The 18,462-nt window shown below is 38.0% G+C and overlaps 1 protein-coding gene across 1 annotated transcript; it reads right to left on the minus strand.

Moving 5' to 3' along the window:
- Positions 1–52: 52 nt before the first annotated feature.
- Positions 53–17,180, minus strand: CCT (RNA polymerase II transcription mediator). The gene is made up of 14 exons (XM_059600101.2): positions 16,865–17,180; positions 15,555–15,620; positions 15,136–15,330; positions 13,698–13,757; positions 13,309–13,414; positions 12,031–12,099; positions 11,869–11,922; positions 11,580–11,687; positions 9,611–9,760; positions 9,166–9,513; positions 6,604–8,978; positions 3,239–5,836; positions 2,020–2,353; positions 53–886 (listed from the first exon to the last, which is right to left on the minus strand). The coding sequence occupies exons 3-14, from the start codon at positions 15,261–15,263 to the stop codon at positions 431–433; spliced, it is 6,786 nt and encodes a 2,261-aa protein (XP_059456084.2). The 5' UTR covers positions 15,264–15,330; positions 15,555–15,620; positions 16,865–17,180; the 3' UTR covers positions 53–430.
- Between the last annotated feature and the right edge of the window lie 1,282 nt (positions 17,181–18,462).

Below are 18,462 nucleotides of genomic sequence, written 5' to 3' on the forward strand. Positions count from 1 at the left end.
GTATGTTTGAGGGAGAGAGTGAAAGATGCAACTAGAAATTGATGAGCGTGGATCAGATACAGATCATTCTTGAGATATTTTACTCAGATCAATTGGTAAAGTGAAACAATTATCTCTATATATACAACAAGCCCCCGAACTGCGCCTGGAAGTGCAGTCTGGATGGGGGAAGATTAAAGGGTTAGTAGTCAAGCAGGCCCAAGACTCAATCTAATGGGCTGCGTGAAAAAACACTATCTTCACATTTCTCTCACAAGGACCCCACACCCCCAAAAAAATATCCCTCTCAACAGCTCAGCTCCCTTCATCATAGAAGGCATGAAGGGCAACAGTAATCTTGATGCCAATTATGCAAAACAATTAGAACCTTAAATTACCTGCTGAGGGATTCACTTGCTCCAGACTAAATCAAGAATGAAGTTAACTTATATCAGCTGTCCTCATCCACGGCACCAATGTAGGTGAGGTCTGTCCGCCTCACCCTTACAGCCCCCTTAAGCCAGCTGGATGCTCGAAGATTAGCATGGTCACCGCTGCCTATTACAGCGGTGTTACTCGAAGATGGCCCAGACCCTGCACCATCTTCCAGGAGAGTCCATGGGTCAATTTCCATGTCATGATCCAGCTGCGAAGGCAATTGCTTGGACTTCCCTGATATGTTAGTTGCAGTTCGGGCCAAAGGAACCGGAGTCCTTTGATGTGGGAATAAATGTCCCGAGTGCACCCCAGGAATGGAGATACTAGGTTGAAGAGAAGCAAGAGCAGCAACAGGAACAGATGGCGGCTGGCAAGAGACGCAGCAACGGACAGAAGGAACAAGAATTGGCATTGCAGTTTGAATTCGCAACCGAACTGTGTCAGGCAGTTGCATTCGATATAACTCATTCTGCATCAGTAGATGGCATGTTAGACAGAAAGACAACCAATTATCTATTTAATAAATTGTTCAATTATTTTTTTTTAAAAAAAGGTCTGAGAATTTAATTTCTTCCAAAATACAGAAATAAAAAGGAAAGAAAGAAGAAAACTCGTATACATATAGCCACTATTTCTAGCTCCCCATTACGCATAAAGGATAATTTACTTTTTAAGTAAATTAGAGATATAGCTAATAAATGTAATCTATGATATGCATCATGTACACTACAATGTGATACGTGATCTACAGGGTTTTGGACCTCCAACATATATTATAACAACCACTTTGTAATGTACCCAGCACTTTGAGTTATATTGTCCATATAACACATTTGTTAACGCATTTTAGCTTTTTATTACTTTTTTCACTTTAGTTATCTATGGTCATATATTTATCTTAGAGGGGGTGAAAATCAGAAGTAATGGATTAGTATGGAGTTGGGTGTCAAACCCAAGTCACTAATAAGTTAGGCCCCGTTTGGCTTGCGGAATGGGTATTCCATTAGGAAAAAAAAGGAGTATTATTGGGAATAGAAGAGGTTGAAATAGAATAATTATTCCAATTCTTTAGTTTGGTAGCAACACATATTTCATAATTGGAATTGAACTAAAATTACTAAAAAGCCCATTTGATTTCTAATTTTTTCAAAACTCAAATTAAAAAAAATAATAATAATAAAATAAAATAAAATAAAATTGGTTGAACGTGGGCCGACCACCCCAATGGGTGGCCGGGCCACCCCAGAGGACCTCGTTGTGGCCCTCTAGGGGTGGGAGTGGGGGTGGCCGCGCCACCTCCGAGGGCCGTTGGGGGTGGTCGGCCACCCACATGATTTTTTTTTTTAAGTTTGAGAGGAAAAAAAAAATAGTTTTTTTGGAAAATCTTGTCCTCTCATTTTTTAGAGAAATAGCTATTCCTGTATGTAAGGGATTAGTGATTCCCACGTCATTCTTAAGAATAGACTTTTACCAAACAAAAGAATGACTATAGGAATAGCCATTCCATTCCAAAAATCTATTCCACAAACCAAACGGGTCCTTAAGGTTTTATATATTCAAGAAACACATTAAAACTAAATAGTAAACTGACAAAGATCAAACCTGTAGAGTCTCTGCAATCTCGCGATCAAATCCAGAAGATTCCTTGGTAAATTCGCTGCTTGTCTTGAAAGCAGGCTTTGACCTTAGCCAACTTGGCTGGCAACTACTCAACAAACCATGCAAAACCAACAATAACCGATCAAAGAGATTTTCGCCAGACGAATCTGCAAAGACAGTAGAAGAAGCTTCTGCAGGAGTCTCCACCTCTCTCTTGGATGGATAACTCTGTGTGGGATAAAATGAAAGGTCTGCATCTTCATACACAACCCGATTTCCAAGGAGACGAAGTATTATGGACGCAAGCAAATGCCTCATATTCCGCCCAGATGGTTCCCTGACAAATCCAGTTTCAAAACTTAGCCAAAATTGTGTATCTGCTATTTCATTCTTGTATGATAATAAAATTTCAATGCACAACCATTAGCAATATTCCCAAACTGATTTGCTCATGCAACCCAATCATTTCAGCAAACATACTCTTTACCAATATCAAAATATTAACAGAAACTCTACTCTTTGCAATCACCTCTTTCTTCTTCTTTCTTCCCTTCTTTTTTCCTCGAACTTTTTATCCTCGTTTCTTTTGAGTTTAAGAAATCATAGAACATATGGCATTTTTTTGACATCATTTACAAAAGACTCAGAGAAGAATGGTTTTAAAACACAGTTTTTTTGATAAGTTTCAAACACATAATTGCCAATGTCGATACATCAGAAAAGATCCATTCAGCAATCAAGACATATGAAACTTCAACCATCTACACTTGCAAGAAGTCCTAGAGCAGAAGTGAGGGAACATAAAAATACTCTTGAACACTAAAAAATCATGACAGTCAATCTGCCAAATCAAACTTATGGAGAAGGTGAGATGTGCCTAAGAAAAATTAGAACTGTTTGAATAAATATGAGATAACAAAGAAAAAAGGCTATTTGGCAAATGTTAACAAAGGGAATTGGCTAGGTCAGATACTTACCAAGTGTCGGAAAAAAAGGTGTGAGCAAAAAATTAACTTAAAAAAAAAACCGATAAATATCATAATTACAACAAAACTGACGAGTGAAGAAAGCAAAGGAGTAATTTGTATACAAGTGAGATTTATGTGAACAAATTATAGTGGAAAAGATTTGTAGTAGCAACAAACTATACGTGTAACAGGTAATGCAGGTCAAAAATGGAAGAAGCTTCGAAACAAAGATTACGAAGTTCTTGTATGATTACCCATCTCCACAAATAATAGGAAGACATCTCAGGAGTAATTGCAAGCGCAATGACATTGAAGCTCGCAAAGCTGCAGCGGAGGGTGGAGCAGGATCTGCTGTGGCTGTGGGACGTCTGGGTAATCCAGGACTGCCACCTCTCATAGCTTTGCGATTAGTTCCCTTTGTTGTAGGTCCTTCAATTCCAGAAGGTACTGTTCCAGCCTGCTTACTTGCTCCACGAGTAACTGCATTTATTTGTTGCTCAATGGTATTCAACTGCTTGATCAGATCACTTGCAAAGGTATTCCGCGACTCATCAGAGCTTTGATCTATGCAAGGAAGAAGTAATTCAATGAGGGCCCTCTCAATAACTTGCTGCTGACTGACATTGGAACCTTCAGTGTCCAACATTTGAGTAGACCCTTTTCCATACCTTTTCGAGTCTGTCCCCTCTTCAACAACCTCTCCTTCTTCAAGAGAGGTGACTTCAAACTTCTTGTCTCCTCTCTTTGGCGCTAGATCAGAACCAGAATTACACCAGCCCCAAGGCTTCCAAAACTTGGTCTTTGTCGATAGACCTTCATTCTCAGCACTATTAATAAGCCTCTGTCTGATAGTTTTCCGACCAAAAAGAACATCCTGGCCTCCTAGGAACCATTTAGCCTGTAACAACATTGAATCCTCCAGTGACCTTCCAAAAAGATGAACAACCTCAGAAAATAGGGGAGCAGCATCAGGTCTGACCAGTAACCTTGTGAGGATGATGATAATGAAATTGTTCTCATTCTCAGAAGCAGCAAATTTTTCAGGAGTAGGGGAGGACAACCGGATAGCATCCGCTAAGGACATATCATGCGTTTCAAGCTTTTCAATGAGGGCTTGTTCATTTAAAAGAAGCCTTAGCTCCACCCACTGCCAATGAAATTTTGCAGGTTGCAGGGTATCCAAAACATGTACAAGCTTATCCATAAGCTTTAGCTTTGCTTCATTCCCCAAATATTGGACATTAGACTCACATTGTCCAGATATTCGATTCCCATCATCCAGTGAAAATACAGATTGTGGCATTTTACAGTCGATTATGGCATTTAGAAAAATCCTGGCACGGAGAGGAACAAAGGCCATGGATTTTAAATGCGCATCTGAACCATTTAACTCTAGCATGGCTGCAAATTCAGCATCACTAGTATCAGCAGCTACAAGATCATAGAAACCCTGGCTGTCTCTCAAACATACATCTCTGAAAGGTAAGTGTTTTATAGCATCAACAATGGCTGTTGTTAAAGATTGATATAATTGGTTGATATCTTCACGGGTCGCAAGGTTTGTACTCACAATGAATTTCCGCCACATAACGAAGGCAAATATTGAATAGGCAGGTGGAAAGACCAAGCTAAGAGGGAGCATTCGCTGCATCCTTGAAAGAGCCACTACGGTTGGTTCACTCAAGAGCTCCACAATCAATCCATCACACAGTGTTCTACAGTTTCCAACAAGCAGCCTAAACCAATGCACATAAACTTCAACTGAGTTATCCACCTTAAGAGCCCCAATAGAACGGGTATTACCATTCGAATTGGATCTTGTATTCCTTACAAATTGAATTACATCCAATCCTTCCTTTAAGCGGAAGACAGTTACCATTCTCTCCAGGCTAGTAACCCCATGAATGACTGCTCCAATCACAAGTGCAGAAACACCAGCTGCAATTTTTGTTGCTCTCCCAAGCACTGATTTTGCAGGACTGTTCAACGTTTCATTAGACATGTTTGTATTGGATTCATGAGCTTCATGTGTGCGAGATGCCTTTACAGGAGTAAAAGCTCCTGCAAGAGCAGAAGAAGCCTCCGTTGCAAGAGCTATCTCAAATACACGGCTTTGGCGCTCTCCAAGCGCTTCCTTAAGCAGGCATAGGCAAGTTATATGGATGCGCAAAATGTGTCTAGCAAAATTCAAGGAACCAGTTGCAGATGAAAAGTTCATATTATTACTGCCCGTAAAATCAGGTATCTTCACCATAGTTGGTCCAACATTACCAACAATGGCAGAAATGGCAGAAGAAACCAAGGACGGGTCTCCTTCTTGAGCAGCACCACCAGTCTGCTTAATGCATTCCATTATTCCGATGATTATTTGTTGAGCCACATGATATCCATCATCCAATTTTTCAACTGCGGGACCTTTTGGGGGAGCTCCAGCAAAAAGTTTTCTCTCTTTACCCGAAAAATAGTGAAGAATATCCTCAATATGTCGTTGCACAATCTCTCTCATGTTCATACCCACTCTTGACAACCGACCACCACCTATCTTTTGACGGAAAAATTCATCAAGATCTTCAACTCCTGCAGGAACTCCAAGTGGGAACCCCAACTCTCCATCCACTGATCGTCCAGATTCAAGTTCAGAAAGAAGTCTCCTTTCACATATTGCCTTGAAATTCTTCTCCCATTCAACAACACTACCCACAGTTCCATATTTCTTTAACAGATATCGAGCATAAACTAGGGCGGCTGAACCTGAAACTCTTCCATTTGAGGTCATAACTGCTGAAGCCCGATGCATTGAGGCTGACAAAACTTCAGGAATAAGATCTATTGCAACAAGTATGTTCTCATACCTACACCAAATTAGTTGTTAGGATACAACCCAAGTTAAATTGGCATTATATCAACTACCAAGGTAGACCCAAGCAAATCAAACCACGCACAAATGGGAAAGGAAGCATTTTTCAATTAGAAATATGCAAATTACTCAACAATAATATGCTGGATAATCAATCTGTGTGTGTACAACCATAAACTAAATTAAAAATTAAACTAAAAAAAGACGAATTCAGGGAAGATAAGCTTTAGAGGAAAAGAAGTTGCTCAGAAAATATAATACAAATTCTTCTGTTCCACTAGTACATTTTCTCTGCAAATAAATAATGAATTTGAGCCAAATGAGTTGTAGCTGAAGTTTCAAATCCTTCATAAACTTTAAACTTCCTAAAAACTGTCCCACTCAAATGTCTTCCTGGTGCTCAAAGCGCCAAAATTTCAGATGATGCAAAATCAAAACAAATGGCACTCAACGAGAAAAAGAAGGATCTAACAGAAAAGGTGATGCATAGACATGCTGCGTAGATGCACACATACAACATCTGTGAAACCAGCAGCAAATGACACCAACAAAGAAATGAGAGCCCACACTATAACAAATAAATGCTCAACAAGCTGCAAATTCAAATCAAATTCACAAGAGAGAACCAACCAAATACCAAGGCACCCATAATACACGGATATCCAGACATAAGATAAGAAAAAGAAGCAAATAGGAGAAGAAAAAAAAATTGCCAGAAATATCAGAGCTATTTGATTTAACTAAAAAAAAATTGAGATCCACCTTCGAAGGGATGATAACAGAAATGCCTCCCCTACTTCACAAACTTGGTTGTCCACATTCCTTGGCAGCATCACAACGTTTCTCACAGCATGGATGGTAGAATTGGTGCCGAGTACCTTTGGAAACAACCAAAGGAGCAATTTGACTGCTAAAACTAAATCATTAGTAAGATCCATCCAATACAGTATAGCAGACAGTTGATCCTCGCCAAGCTTCCACCGTATAGAACTCCTATCATCAGCAGGTGTGAACGACCTACCAAATTGGCCAACCTTGAGCATAGTTTTTTCAGTCCCGTCAACAAGCTGCCTAACGACAGTCATCAACCAAACTGTAATGGTCCTCTTCTCTCCAAAACGCAGCTTCTTTAGAGCTTTTCCTATAGCAACAATATCTCCACAATGGTTTGTTCGGATTCCATCAATTGGCTTAGGAGTCTCTCCTTCCATTCCAGATTTATGGTGAGGGCAGCTTACCCTATTATCACAGACATGACTTGTAGATGCTCCCTGGCTACCCTCAATCCTTGCAGTTGCTAAGTGAGCAAGACTTTGAGTTTTACGCACGGGCTTCTGCCGACTCCTGGGGACTTGCTTGGTTGACTTAATGGGAGGATCAACTTTGAAGGACTCCAAAGATTTAAGCCCCTTCCTTACCCACCAGGTATCTTCATCATCTGAAGCAATTGGTGAATGTACTTGAAGGTATGAGCTCTTTTCCTCGCTTAATTTTTGTCTCTTCGCCTTTCTACATTCTTCACAGCCAGGTGTACCTTCCACCAGATCCATCTTGTTGCAAAATGACCCAAGAGGCCTCTTGAAACTCCCTTGAGATTCATCAAGTCCAGTATCAGTGGATGAAGATGAAATGCTTGGGAGCTGCAAAATTACTGAGATGGCCACCTTCAGTTCCTCAATGTCAAGCTCATTTTTGCCATTTTTAGCAGTTTTCCACTGATCAATGGACACTGGGGAACCACCATCCTTCACAGGGATCGGCTTCTGAGTTGTATTATTTGCAGTTTTTGAATTTTTCTGTTGATCACAAAATAAGCCACGAAGTACAAGGCGGCGTTCATTTGAGTAAACATGCATAGCCTCCAAAAGCTGTGGCCCTCCAGCAATCCCTGCTTCTTCCAAAGCATCACACATAAAGAGCCCAGGCAACTGCTTCAAGAGTCTATGATGTCTCTTCCGTCTGTTGAGGTCAACCACAGGTCCATTCATATCCAGTATTCCACTTACTATCAGCTGCCGTACATATGCCTGTGGGAAAAATATGCCTGCACGTATGAGTTCCACTATGAGTAGCTGAAGGCGCTTGCAACCTTCTCCATTGCGTACTTCATGCTGATCAATCCAACACACTATGATATCATGCAAAGCACCGGGGCTATCAAATAAATCTGAATTCACATTTCTTCCATCCACACTTTTTAAATTGTTTTTCATTTCATATACATTTCCCACTGATGTCCTGCCAGAATTCTGCTGAGAGACACCTTTTCCAAAGCTACTAACTCCAAGAGTGCTCCCACTCTTGCCTTGAGATGAATTTTGCAAATCTTTTATCTTCAGCTTTAAAATTCGAATTGCAATATACACCTGGCAAAAATCTTTTCTGCCTGTGAACTTCCGGTTATGAGGTGGTACAGTCCGAAAATCCCTGAAGTCACATGTTGCCCACTCACAAAGGAAAAACACAGAGCAAACAAAGGACAAGCTCACAGTCCCAATCCACTTCAGCGATGTTCTTAAGCATCGGCTTACTTCTGCAATCCAACCTTCAGCACTAGCACCATTACAATGATCTTCAAAGAGAAACTTACAAGCCCCTCTGACATCTCCATGCACAAGAGATTTATCCAGGGCCTGCACAGCTTTAGCCAGACTATGACCTGGATAGCCAGGACTCGCAGCTTTTGAAAGAGTATCAGCACGTTTCTGAATGGATGAAACAACATGATCAAAGGCCAGAGATTGAAATTGAGCATCAAGAACTTTACTTTTGAGCATAGATGCAACTCCTTCAGAACCACTTTTCATATTTTCTGCATCCCCAGATAACTTCGATATGAAATTCCCATCATTTACTGAATGAGATACTACACAAGGCGGTAAGGGAAAGCAGTCCAACGAAACAAATGTATCAGGTACAGCCAATATTAGATAGCGAAGCATCTCAACTAGAGCAGCGGTTGTATATGCCTTTCGAGAATTATCTACTAGATCCGATCCACCAGGAGATGGCTCACGAATGAAACGAATAGCTACTCCAGCAAGACTCCGTACATACGTTTGAGATAGAACAACAGTTTCTAAAACACCATATATAATAGGCAATAGCAACTGCAAAATCTCAAGCAATTCTTTTTCCTGAAGAGCACAAATATGAAAATTTAAAACCAAAAGAATGAAAACTCACATACTTAACAAAGGATACCAACAGGTTTTATTAGTCATTTTAAGATCACATCAGTTATGTTTAATCTTAGCATTTAAAATTAAAATAAATAAATAATAAAAACAGAAACAAAAACAACAGATATGGCAAAAACAGTACCTGTAGTTGATTCAGAACCCAATCAATGATAACAGAAGGAAGAAGCAGCCCTTCTGCATGGTGCCATTGCAACAGCCGTGCCATGTACCACCATTTAAAATGCAGGGAGGGCTCCTCACCGTCAAGGACTGCTGATGCCGTGTCACTCCTAAGCTGTAACGACCCAGCATAAGGCACTTGTGGAGATCGATCTCTGCTTTGTAAAGCAGAATGGGGATTATTTCTTGAGAAAAATTCATCAAGAAGGCCTTGCAAATAATCAATAACATCTTTAGTCCAGAGCTCAGTGCGGGACAGCTGAGTTTTGTCAGGCGTCCCTGAAGCAATAGTTGCATACCCAGGCCGGACCTGCAAAATACAACCTTAAGCAACCCTCCAATATTAAAAATAGCAAAGAACAGGAGAGAATAGAAACACGAGGGTAAAAGAGTTAAAGTATCCATACCTGATTAAGATAAGTTACTTTGATAAACCAAGTTGCTCTAAGTAATGGAACATTATTCCTAATAAGAATTTCAAAGAGGTATTTCTTCCTATATCCATGAGGAACATGATCAGCCAAAGAACGTAATCGTTTGTGAGGTTGTGATAGACCCTGCAATAAAATTTAAATTTTTTTTTTTGTTTAAAAAATGAAGGAATAAAGGAAATCAAAGTCAAGGATTTATTAAGTCAAGCATCTAATATTTCACGTACTAAACATGTGCCTTATCATAGGCAGCGCTACTAAAGAGAGAAAATAAAGTTCAAACGCTTTATCATAGGCAGCCATTTCACTAGTAATCTTTTCTAAGATTGCGTATTGATCAATTTCAAGAAAAACCACTACAAAAATTGTCAAATCCTAACAATCAAGCTGGGAGATGGAGCATATAGGATTTACTACTGCTACCTATTGTCTCAATGAACCATGTGCAGTTCTTATCTCACCTTTCTCATAACATTCTACATATGACGTAGGAACTTATAACTCCTATAAAATCAAGAATTTCCCTACCAGAGCTAGACTAAAAGTACAACAACTGTAAAGTCGTTTTTTTCTTTAATTTGTTAGATATGCCTCAGAGAAAACTAACATAGAGGAGACTATCATGAATCACCATAGGGACAGAAATTGGCAAGCACACTGAGCTCCCCTTCTCTACTCTCCTAAGAGAATGTATATTCATTCAAAGTGCAGAGGAGCGCAACCCTAGTACATAGTACACAAGGAGTATACAAGACAACCCCGGAATGATAGAAAAAGAAGAAAAATAACTCAAAAAATGCACAAAAATTAGAGACATACACACTATTCCAGGCCACTTTCCATGTATACAGGGATTGTAGCATCATCTTTATCTCTAACAATGCACTCTCAGGATCTTCAAAACTCCTTGTGTTCCGCTTTTGTCAAAGACACCACATTAAACACAAAGAAGCCAACCTCCAGATTTGCAAAGCATGACGGTTTCCCAATTATCCCCTCTAACTTCCCAATAAATCACTCACCCTTAGAGGCATAACCCAATCAATACCAAACAACTAAAGAAGCACACTCCACAATTCAATTGCAATTTTACAATGAAGGAACAACTGATCAGTAGACTCCCCACACTTCTTACACATACAGCACCACTCCATTACAATAACATTCATCTTTCGTAAATTATCCAAAGTTAAAGATTTTCCCTAAAGCAGACGTCCAAACAAAGAACACCACTCTCGAGGGCGCCTTAACTTTCCATATACTCTTCCAAGGGAGATTTAATCTTACATTATTAGCTAATACCTGATAATACGACTTAACTTCAAATGTCTTCCTTTTAGATGGAATCTAGCAAATTGTATCCTCGCCTCCATGCCTTACTCTTTGAGATAAAAAAGACGAATTCTATTGAAACTCATTACTCAGAATTTCATACTTGATGATGCTTTTTTAGTTGGAGATAATAATAAGATTTTGGAATTGATCAACTGCTAGTTGCTTAGTTCGCACTACTTTTTTTTATAAGTAATTCAAATTCATTAAACACGCAAAGGGTTGCAACGGTGCAGCTTTGGCATAAAAATAACTATTGTAAGAATTTGATTTCAGTATGTAATCAGTATAACAGGACCCTATCTGAGTAGCTTAAAATGTAAAATGACAAAAGATGTCAATTATTACAAGACATTGTTACACAACTTATAACACCTGACAAATCTGATGGGAAATCAGTGAGGCTTCTAGACTAGTAATAGGACAACAAAGGGCTATTAGCTAATCATTTGATGCTTTAGACTCTCACTCAGCTGTTGAAATAAAAATCTGGCATACAATTTTAAACCGACGGTAACAATATACTTGATCATCAAAGGGGGAAAAGGACATAAAATGTTATCAATTATAATAGCACAGGCACAATGGTATTGAGGGATAATTGAAGACATACCTCAATCCATTTCTTCCGGAAGTCTTCACCACAAGGTCTTTGTTCAGGAAAAATGCCAGGTTTAGTTAATTGTGAGCCAGAAAGAGGCACATCATAAACCTGACCAGCCTGTCATAGTAAGAATATCATATAGAGTCAAATTTCATAACAAGATTTCAACCTGAAAACCCTCAATAGGCAAGATAGAACCATTACAAAATGAACATGGATTTTAAAGCACACAAGTAGAAAAAGACTTGAATCTGTTGTTTCTGGAAGCCAATAATAATTGAGAAAATAAATTCATCACCTTCCGCTTTTGAGCACGAGATTCATTGATGGCCCTGAGACGTTTTCTGATCGCCTGCAAAGAAGAACAAACAATCACAAATCATGCAGCCTACAGATTGTGGTGGATAATATGTTGCACAGTAAGAGATAATAGACTGCTATCGTAGCCCAAGTGATTCACCTCTTTGCACTTGACGATAACAGGCTTAGTAAAAGCTTGAACCTGAGTTAATGAGATCTCTCTAGCTTCCTAACACACTCAGCAAGTAAAACCAAGTTAGATAATACCACCGCAGGAGAATAAAGGAGAATTGAGGTTCTTGTCAATAGTATGTTTGAAGGCAAACATGCATGGCAAAATATTTATTTTCTTAAGGGACCTATTCGTTCAGCACTCAAGTAACCTTCTTATCACCACAATTCCATGGCTTTGAACAATGTGAAAAATTATCAAAAAAAATGTTCATATATCATCATGATATCAACTGTCTTCTGCACTGATACTGATGCCAAAATTTAAACATGAAATATGCTGGTTGATTTTCTCAATTCATAATAACATAAGAATTTTTTATACCGAAATTGGATATATCATTGTACTTAGGTCACGCAAAAGAGTGTCATTTGTTATCTACCCCATCCAAATCAACAAAACCTCCTTCATTGATTAATGTGATTTCTACGTTCAACTACACATCCATACAAATCAACACCTTTTAACAACAATAAACCAAAATGAAATATTTCCCCAATAAAAAATAAGACAAACACAGAGAGAGGAGGAGCTTAAGATATAGAGTAGCCAAAACAAGTACGCAAATTTAAAGCTTATGGTATTCACCCATAAATCAAGAATCCTTAAACCACCCACGACTTTGTTAGTCATCCATTGGAAAACTAGCCATTTACCTTCCTACAAACCAGGACGTAGTAATAACTTAGAATGACTATGGGAAAAAATCTAAAAACCAAGCACTGTTTGCAAGACTTTTTTTTTTTGATAAGTAAAAGCCAGTTTTATTGATAGCAAGACTTGATTCTCCATTACAATAAACTTAGATCCGGAGTCACACACTTCAAACTTACAAGGGATTTTAATATATATTGGAACAGCTATAGTGATGGGGCCACTCCCCTCAAAATGGGCAGAGGACAATATATTAATCATCGCCCTTTTCAAGGACTTCTCAGAAAATAGTAGAAAACAGGAACACTGGCCTAAAAATATCATCCATTGCATGTCTGAGACTGAAAAAAAATAACTACCAGGAAAGGATTTTACTTGTATACAAGAGAAAAACAATTTCTTTTCTTGAGAATGTTTGAAAGCGCCAAATTAGTTTTAAAAAGCAGACACTGGATCAAAAATGCATTTACTCAATAAGGCAATACCATCCAAATTATACATACTCCCTCTTAGAAAATTAATTAATTTATTAAGTAGATAGTAAAAGTGTACCTCAATTCCTTCAATAGTCTCCCTGTAACCAGATAGCACATACTCTTTGGTGAGAGTCTCCTCAGGGCAATTTGGAGTTTGGGCGTGAAAGTCAGGCGGCCCAAGCCTGAGATTAAATGAGTGACAAAAGTATAGAATGAGATAAGAGCTATAGAAATATAAATGATAGAAGCAAAAGCAAAATATCACAACAACCAGCAGCTTTTACACAGTTCTAGTTCAAAATCCATAAAAAAAATTAAATAAATAAAATAAAAAAATAAAAACCCAAAATGCATAAGAAATTGAAATATGACTACTCTGTGAACTTCTCAATTCAAAACATTCTGTGGAAAAGGAAAAACAACTAATACAGAAAAATATACGTGCTATTTTGTTGCAGAGGTTACCGGGAATTTAAAGGTTCTTTATCACACTTCAACTTGTATGGTGTTAGTTGTGATGGCCGCCTGCACAAAATGCCAATGATAAATTGATAACTCTATTTTTTACTAGTACCATATGAGAAATACATCATAACACTTTACAAACAAACAATTTCTATTAGCTCAATCTTGTCTAAGCAACATCAGGATTTAAAAGGGATCCTAGAAATAGCAAAGAATGAGTAGGACAATAGGAAAAGGTTCTCTTGAAGAGAAAAAAGTAGGACCCTACATTCATTGGATCCTTAAGGAGCTTTAAGAAAACAAAATGCACATGTTTGAGATTTCATTGTTAATGCTCAGAATGATGGTTGGGATATTGGCTAACTAGAAGGGAGATTAGAGAAGCTAAATTTTATTGGATATAATGTGCATACCCATTATTCCTAATGTCGGTGTCCATGGCCAAAGAGAACTCAAACATTTGATGGTGTGAAGCTTCTCTTCATAATCTCAAATTTTATTCATGCACTCGCTAGTCCATTTGATGGCTACATCAAGGCCTCTTGATTCCATTTTATTCCTTTTTTATTTTTATTTTTTATTTATTTATTTATTTATTTTGATGTCGGGGAACCTCTCTAAGGAAAGGCCCTTCGGACCCACCCCTGTAGAGTAAACCCCAGTCCCGTACACCGCACTCTCGGAAGTTTCTCTACACGGAACTGGTTAAATCGCTGGCTTTTCAACAGAAGGTGTGACCCCAAAGGATTGTTTGCACCCATGAGTTGTTGAACCTTGGACCTTGAAGGGGATGATACCTCAAGACCAAGGTGTTAGCTTGTCTTAGGGTTTCTCTTGTTTACTATCTATGTGCTAGAGTCTTGTGCCATTTCACTTTTTTATTAATTTCGTTACTTATTTAAAGCACAGTAGGAGCACAAGTATCTACATTTGGCGCATGGCTAACGCATCACTACCGATAAATGAAACCACAAAGATAACAGAAATTAGTCTCAGAAAGTTCACTTAGCAAGAAAGTCGACTTTTGATAACAAACAAAGAAAAGAGAACTAGCTCCTGCTTCAAACTATTATTCTAATCTCCATATCTCATTGCTTATTGTATGGTAAGTAACAAATGAGTTATACAAATGCAATTACCACTAGATTCTGATCTTGCGAAAATGGAAATGCTTGATAAATTGTATCACAAGTAAATTAATTGTGATAACAAAGCAAGCAGGCATGATGAGACACTCAATAAACTACTTATTCTTGGAGTATGATAAAAACAACTATTAATTGGAACCTCGTCATATCATAAACTAGGAAGAAAATGGTCATAATATGGCTTTCAAAAGAAAAATAATTATAAATGAACTTGGGATGAGGTAGGCGGTACAGGGGTTCATAATCTGCAGAAAGAGTGTAAGACAACTGATTTTCTGGAACCCATTTACCTAGGATTCAGGGGAAAGTTAGCCGATAATGAAGATGAATCAGCTCGGGCAGTATCCCTAGCTGATGGTCCACCTATTCCACTGTTATTAACTGCACTAGTGCAGCTGGCAGCATGATACCTTTGCATTTCTCCCAACTATCACAGGCATACTGCCCCCAGCATCAAGCTGCTATTCGATGCCGTGAAAGCTAAACTGCATTTGAAAGGCATGCTCACCAAATTATGTCCAACAAAAGTGAGTTACCACCTAATTCATATAGTCAAATAATAGGCCAAAGATTGGCAAATTAGGGAACAAAACTGGATGTGCACAGAGGAATTCTAATGTATGACCTCAAGCATATAGTCAATGAGTTAATGAACTTCTATAAACAGCCACAGAATATAAATTGAATTTTGAAATTCCGTTTATCTTACGTGCCGAATCTTTGTGACTCAGTCCGAGGAACCACAAATGTACTAAATTGAATGTGTACCATCAACCTGTCAGAATTAGAGCTAGAATATGTGAGTAAAACATCATACGACTGGGGAAAAAGGCAAGAATGCAAGGACAAACATAAAGCTAAAAGATGGACAGTCGCATAAACGAGATAACCATAAATGCATGAACTTTCTTGTCTGTTACTTGTTACATCAATTTATACTTAAAGTTGCCTGAATTTGAGAAAGAAAAATGGTCTTTCAGAGGGAAAATTAACAATTTTAAAATCTAAATTGCTGGTGTTTTAAATATCAGGCAAACATAAAAAGTTAACATTGCACCCTCTTACATACACAACCAGGACTTTTACTTTTGGGGCTGCACCATTTCCCAATTTTAAACATAACAACAAAGATAATGAACCCCTCACTTACTTGCTCGAAGTTGCTATTGTCTATAATTTGAAACAGATATATTCAAGGAGTAAATCCATCTGGAAAATATTTAAATAATTAATTAATTAAAGGAACTCATAACCCAATACCCGGAGCAGCCAAAACTTTAAATTTCAAACATTTGCACTAATCAACATTTTTAACCCTATACAACATCATAAAATCTTACATCTTGGAACCGATCACTCATGCCAAATTGTAAAATCCAGAATAACCAACAATTAAGAATTGCTAAAATTTAAAAACTTAAGGAAACTGGTTTTACCAAATTAAAATTCTGGACTTTCAAGATGCTAAACTAATAATTTGGAGCTGCTAATAATAAAATGGTAACCATATACAAACAAATGAAATTTTGGAACCTAGAATAAATTTGATACTAAGTTCTTCAGTTGTGAATGTCAATTTCATAAACAGAATGTTAACCACCCATTTTGAAGTTTACAATTTTTAACTAAAAATTGAGCACAACCCTATAGCTTGGAGCTTCTATTGTTTACAATTTCAAATTCACTACCGACAGAGCCAAAAAGTTGCGTAATGATCAAACCACTCTAATCTTTAAAACCAAAACTAAGAACCCATCAAAAGTTACTTAAAAATTCAAATTTTCCTCCCCAAACCTAACAACCCAAGTAGCTCAAATCAGTTCAAATCCCCCCAAAAACAAAGAAGCAACAGAAAGTTATTAAAAACGAAATAAACGATTCCAATTCACCAATCTACTGAATATCCTAAATTTACAAATTAAGCGGAATTTAAGCTACCGTTTTCATCAGACTAAATAAAATCTCGCACCAAAAATTATCAAATCTAGTACCAAAGGCACAATGATTCAAAGCACAGACCAAAGCTAGGGTTTTGAATGAATCCCGATTCCTCTATTCTGAGACGAAGCGCGAGCTACAGACGCCTCTGATTAGGCTCTACGGAGAAAAGCGGAGCTAGGGTTTTGATGGCAATCTCGTAAAAGAGGGAAGAAATTGGGGGCAGAATGGGAATCACAAAAAAATCGCGATTCCTATAGCCGCACCTTTGATGGATTAGGGATTCGACGAGGGAGCGAGAGAGAGATACGAAGGAGAAGAAGGGTCTCGGGGCTTGAGGGCTTTGACTCTTTAGCTTTTGTTGTTGCTGATGATGACGATGACACCTCTGTTGCTTCCCGACTTCCTGTACTTAGAATAAAGGGGAAGGAGGGTGATCTCGTAAATATCAACATAAATAATATTATTAGTTTATGTGTATCTAGCCTTCGTTCCCTATTTTGCCCTCCCCAATTGTTACTAGCGTTCAATGGGTACTTTGGTATGCATATAATTTTAGGAGGGTTGAATGGTCAAAACGAGTTCGCACCGCAATTAATCTGACTCTTATTATCTTCTAGTGCTGTGTTTTGCGTGCGCTAATTACGAATCTGTTTATTTCGTGTATGCGATTTGTGGTTGTTTGAAATGCATGCAGTCAGTTGTGGTTTGATTGGATGATTTGATTTTCGATTGGGCAAAGATGTATGTGAAACACATCGACTTTAGATAATTGTATAGAGTTTTTATTTAAGAATAATTCAAACTATCATTCAAATCATAAATAACAATTTACTTAGGAAGGGTGTGATAATCTTTCATCTAAATTTGTTCTAAATATTGTTTAATAGCAGCCTTCGTTAGACGATAAGCTGTCATGTTTTCCTCTCTTTTGATATGCCTCACATGGCACGATTACAAGCTTTTAAGCATCATCTTTATATCGTCAATCAACTGTCCATACTGATAATAACAACAGATACTAAGAGGGGTGGGATCCAAAAATTTTGGACTTTTTTTTTTCTAAGGTTATTTTTTTAGTTTTCTTGACCCTAATCCCTACTCTTTCTCCCTCCCCTACTCTTCTTCTTCTGCCCCTCCTAATACTAATTCCTACATCCGCCACTGCATACCAACTCCAGCATCTAGTGCATCTTCCCTCAATTGTGACATTTTGAAGGCAGAGCTTCTTACAAAATTTCACTACCTTCCCTGTTGCTAAAGCTTTAACTACCGTTAGGTCAATTATATATAAATGCCAACATCTTTCTCTTGTGGTCTAACAACTGTGCTCACAGCCTCACACCCATTTTTTCTCTTGTTGTTGATGCATCTATTGTCGCACATCAATTTATATTTATTATCTCTCAGGGGTTAAGCCCATTTTAGGGTCACCATAGCATGTTCTTACTCAATGTTTTCTTCATATTTTGTGCAATTCTTTAAAAGTTCTCCACAGCTGTGGCTCCTTAGCATATCATACTTACTGAACAAGATGAGTGAGATCCCCTGTAAAATACTACTGTACTTATTCGAATTCATATTCTTTTAGCTATTGGTGCCACTAACCAACTTCCTCCCTCACCTTCAAGTTTCTCTAATACCCCATTAAATAAGAGTGGGAAATCATCTTATTCACT

The sequence above is a fragment of the Corylus avellana genome, chromosome 6 (assembly GCF_965113065.1).
Source record: "Corylus avellana chromosome 6, dhCorAvel1.hap1.2, whole genome shotgun sequence".
Lineage (NCBI taxonomy): Eukaryota > Viridiplantae > Streptophyta > Magnoliopsida > Fagales > Betulaceae > Corylus > Corylus avellana.

What these genes read in the sequence shown, in the direction of transcription:
- CCT (XM_059600101.2), bottom strand. Translation starts at nt 15,263, where the DNA reads ATGCAAAGGTATCATGCTGCCAGCTGCACTAGTGCAGTTAATAACAGT. An exon ending in AGACTATTGAAGGAATTGAG is followed by an intron (nt 12,100 to 13,308) that starts GTACACTTTTAC and finishes TGAGTGTGTTAG; the next exon opens with GAAGCTAGAGAGATCTCATT. An exon ending in CTCGTGCTCAAAAGCGGAAG is followed by an intron (nt 11,688 to 11,868) that starts GTGATGAATTTA and finishes TTACTATGACAG; the next exon opens with GCTGGTCAGGTTTATGATGT.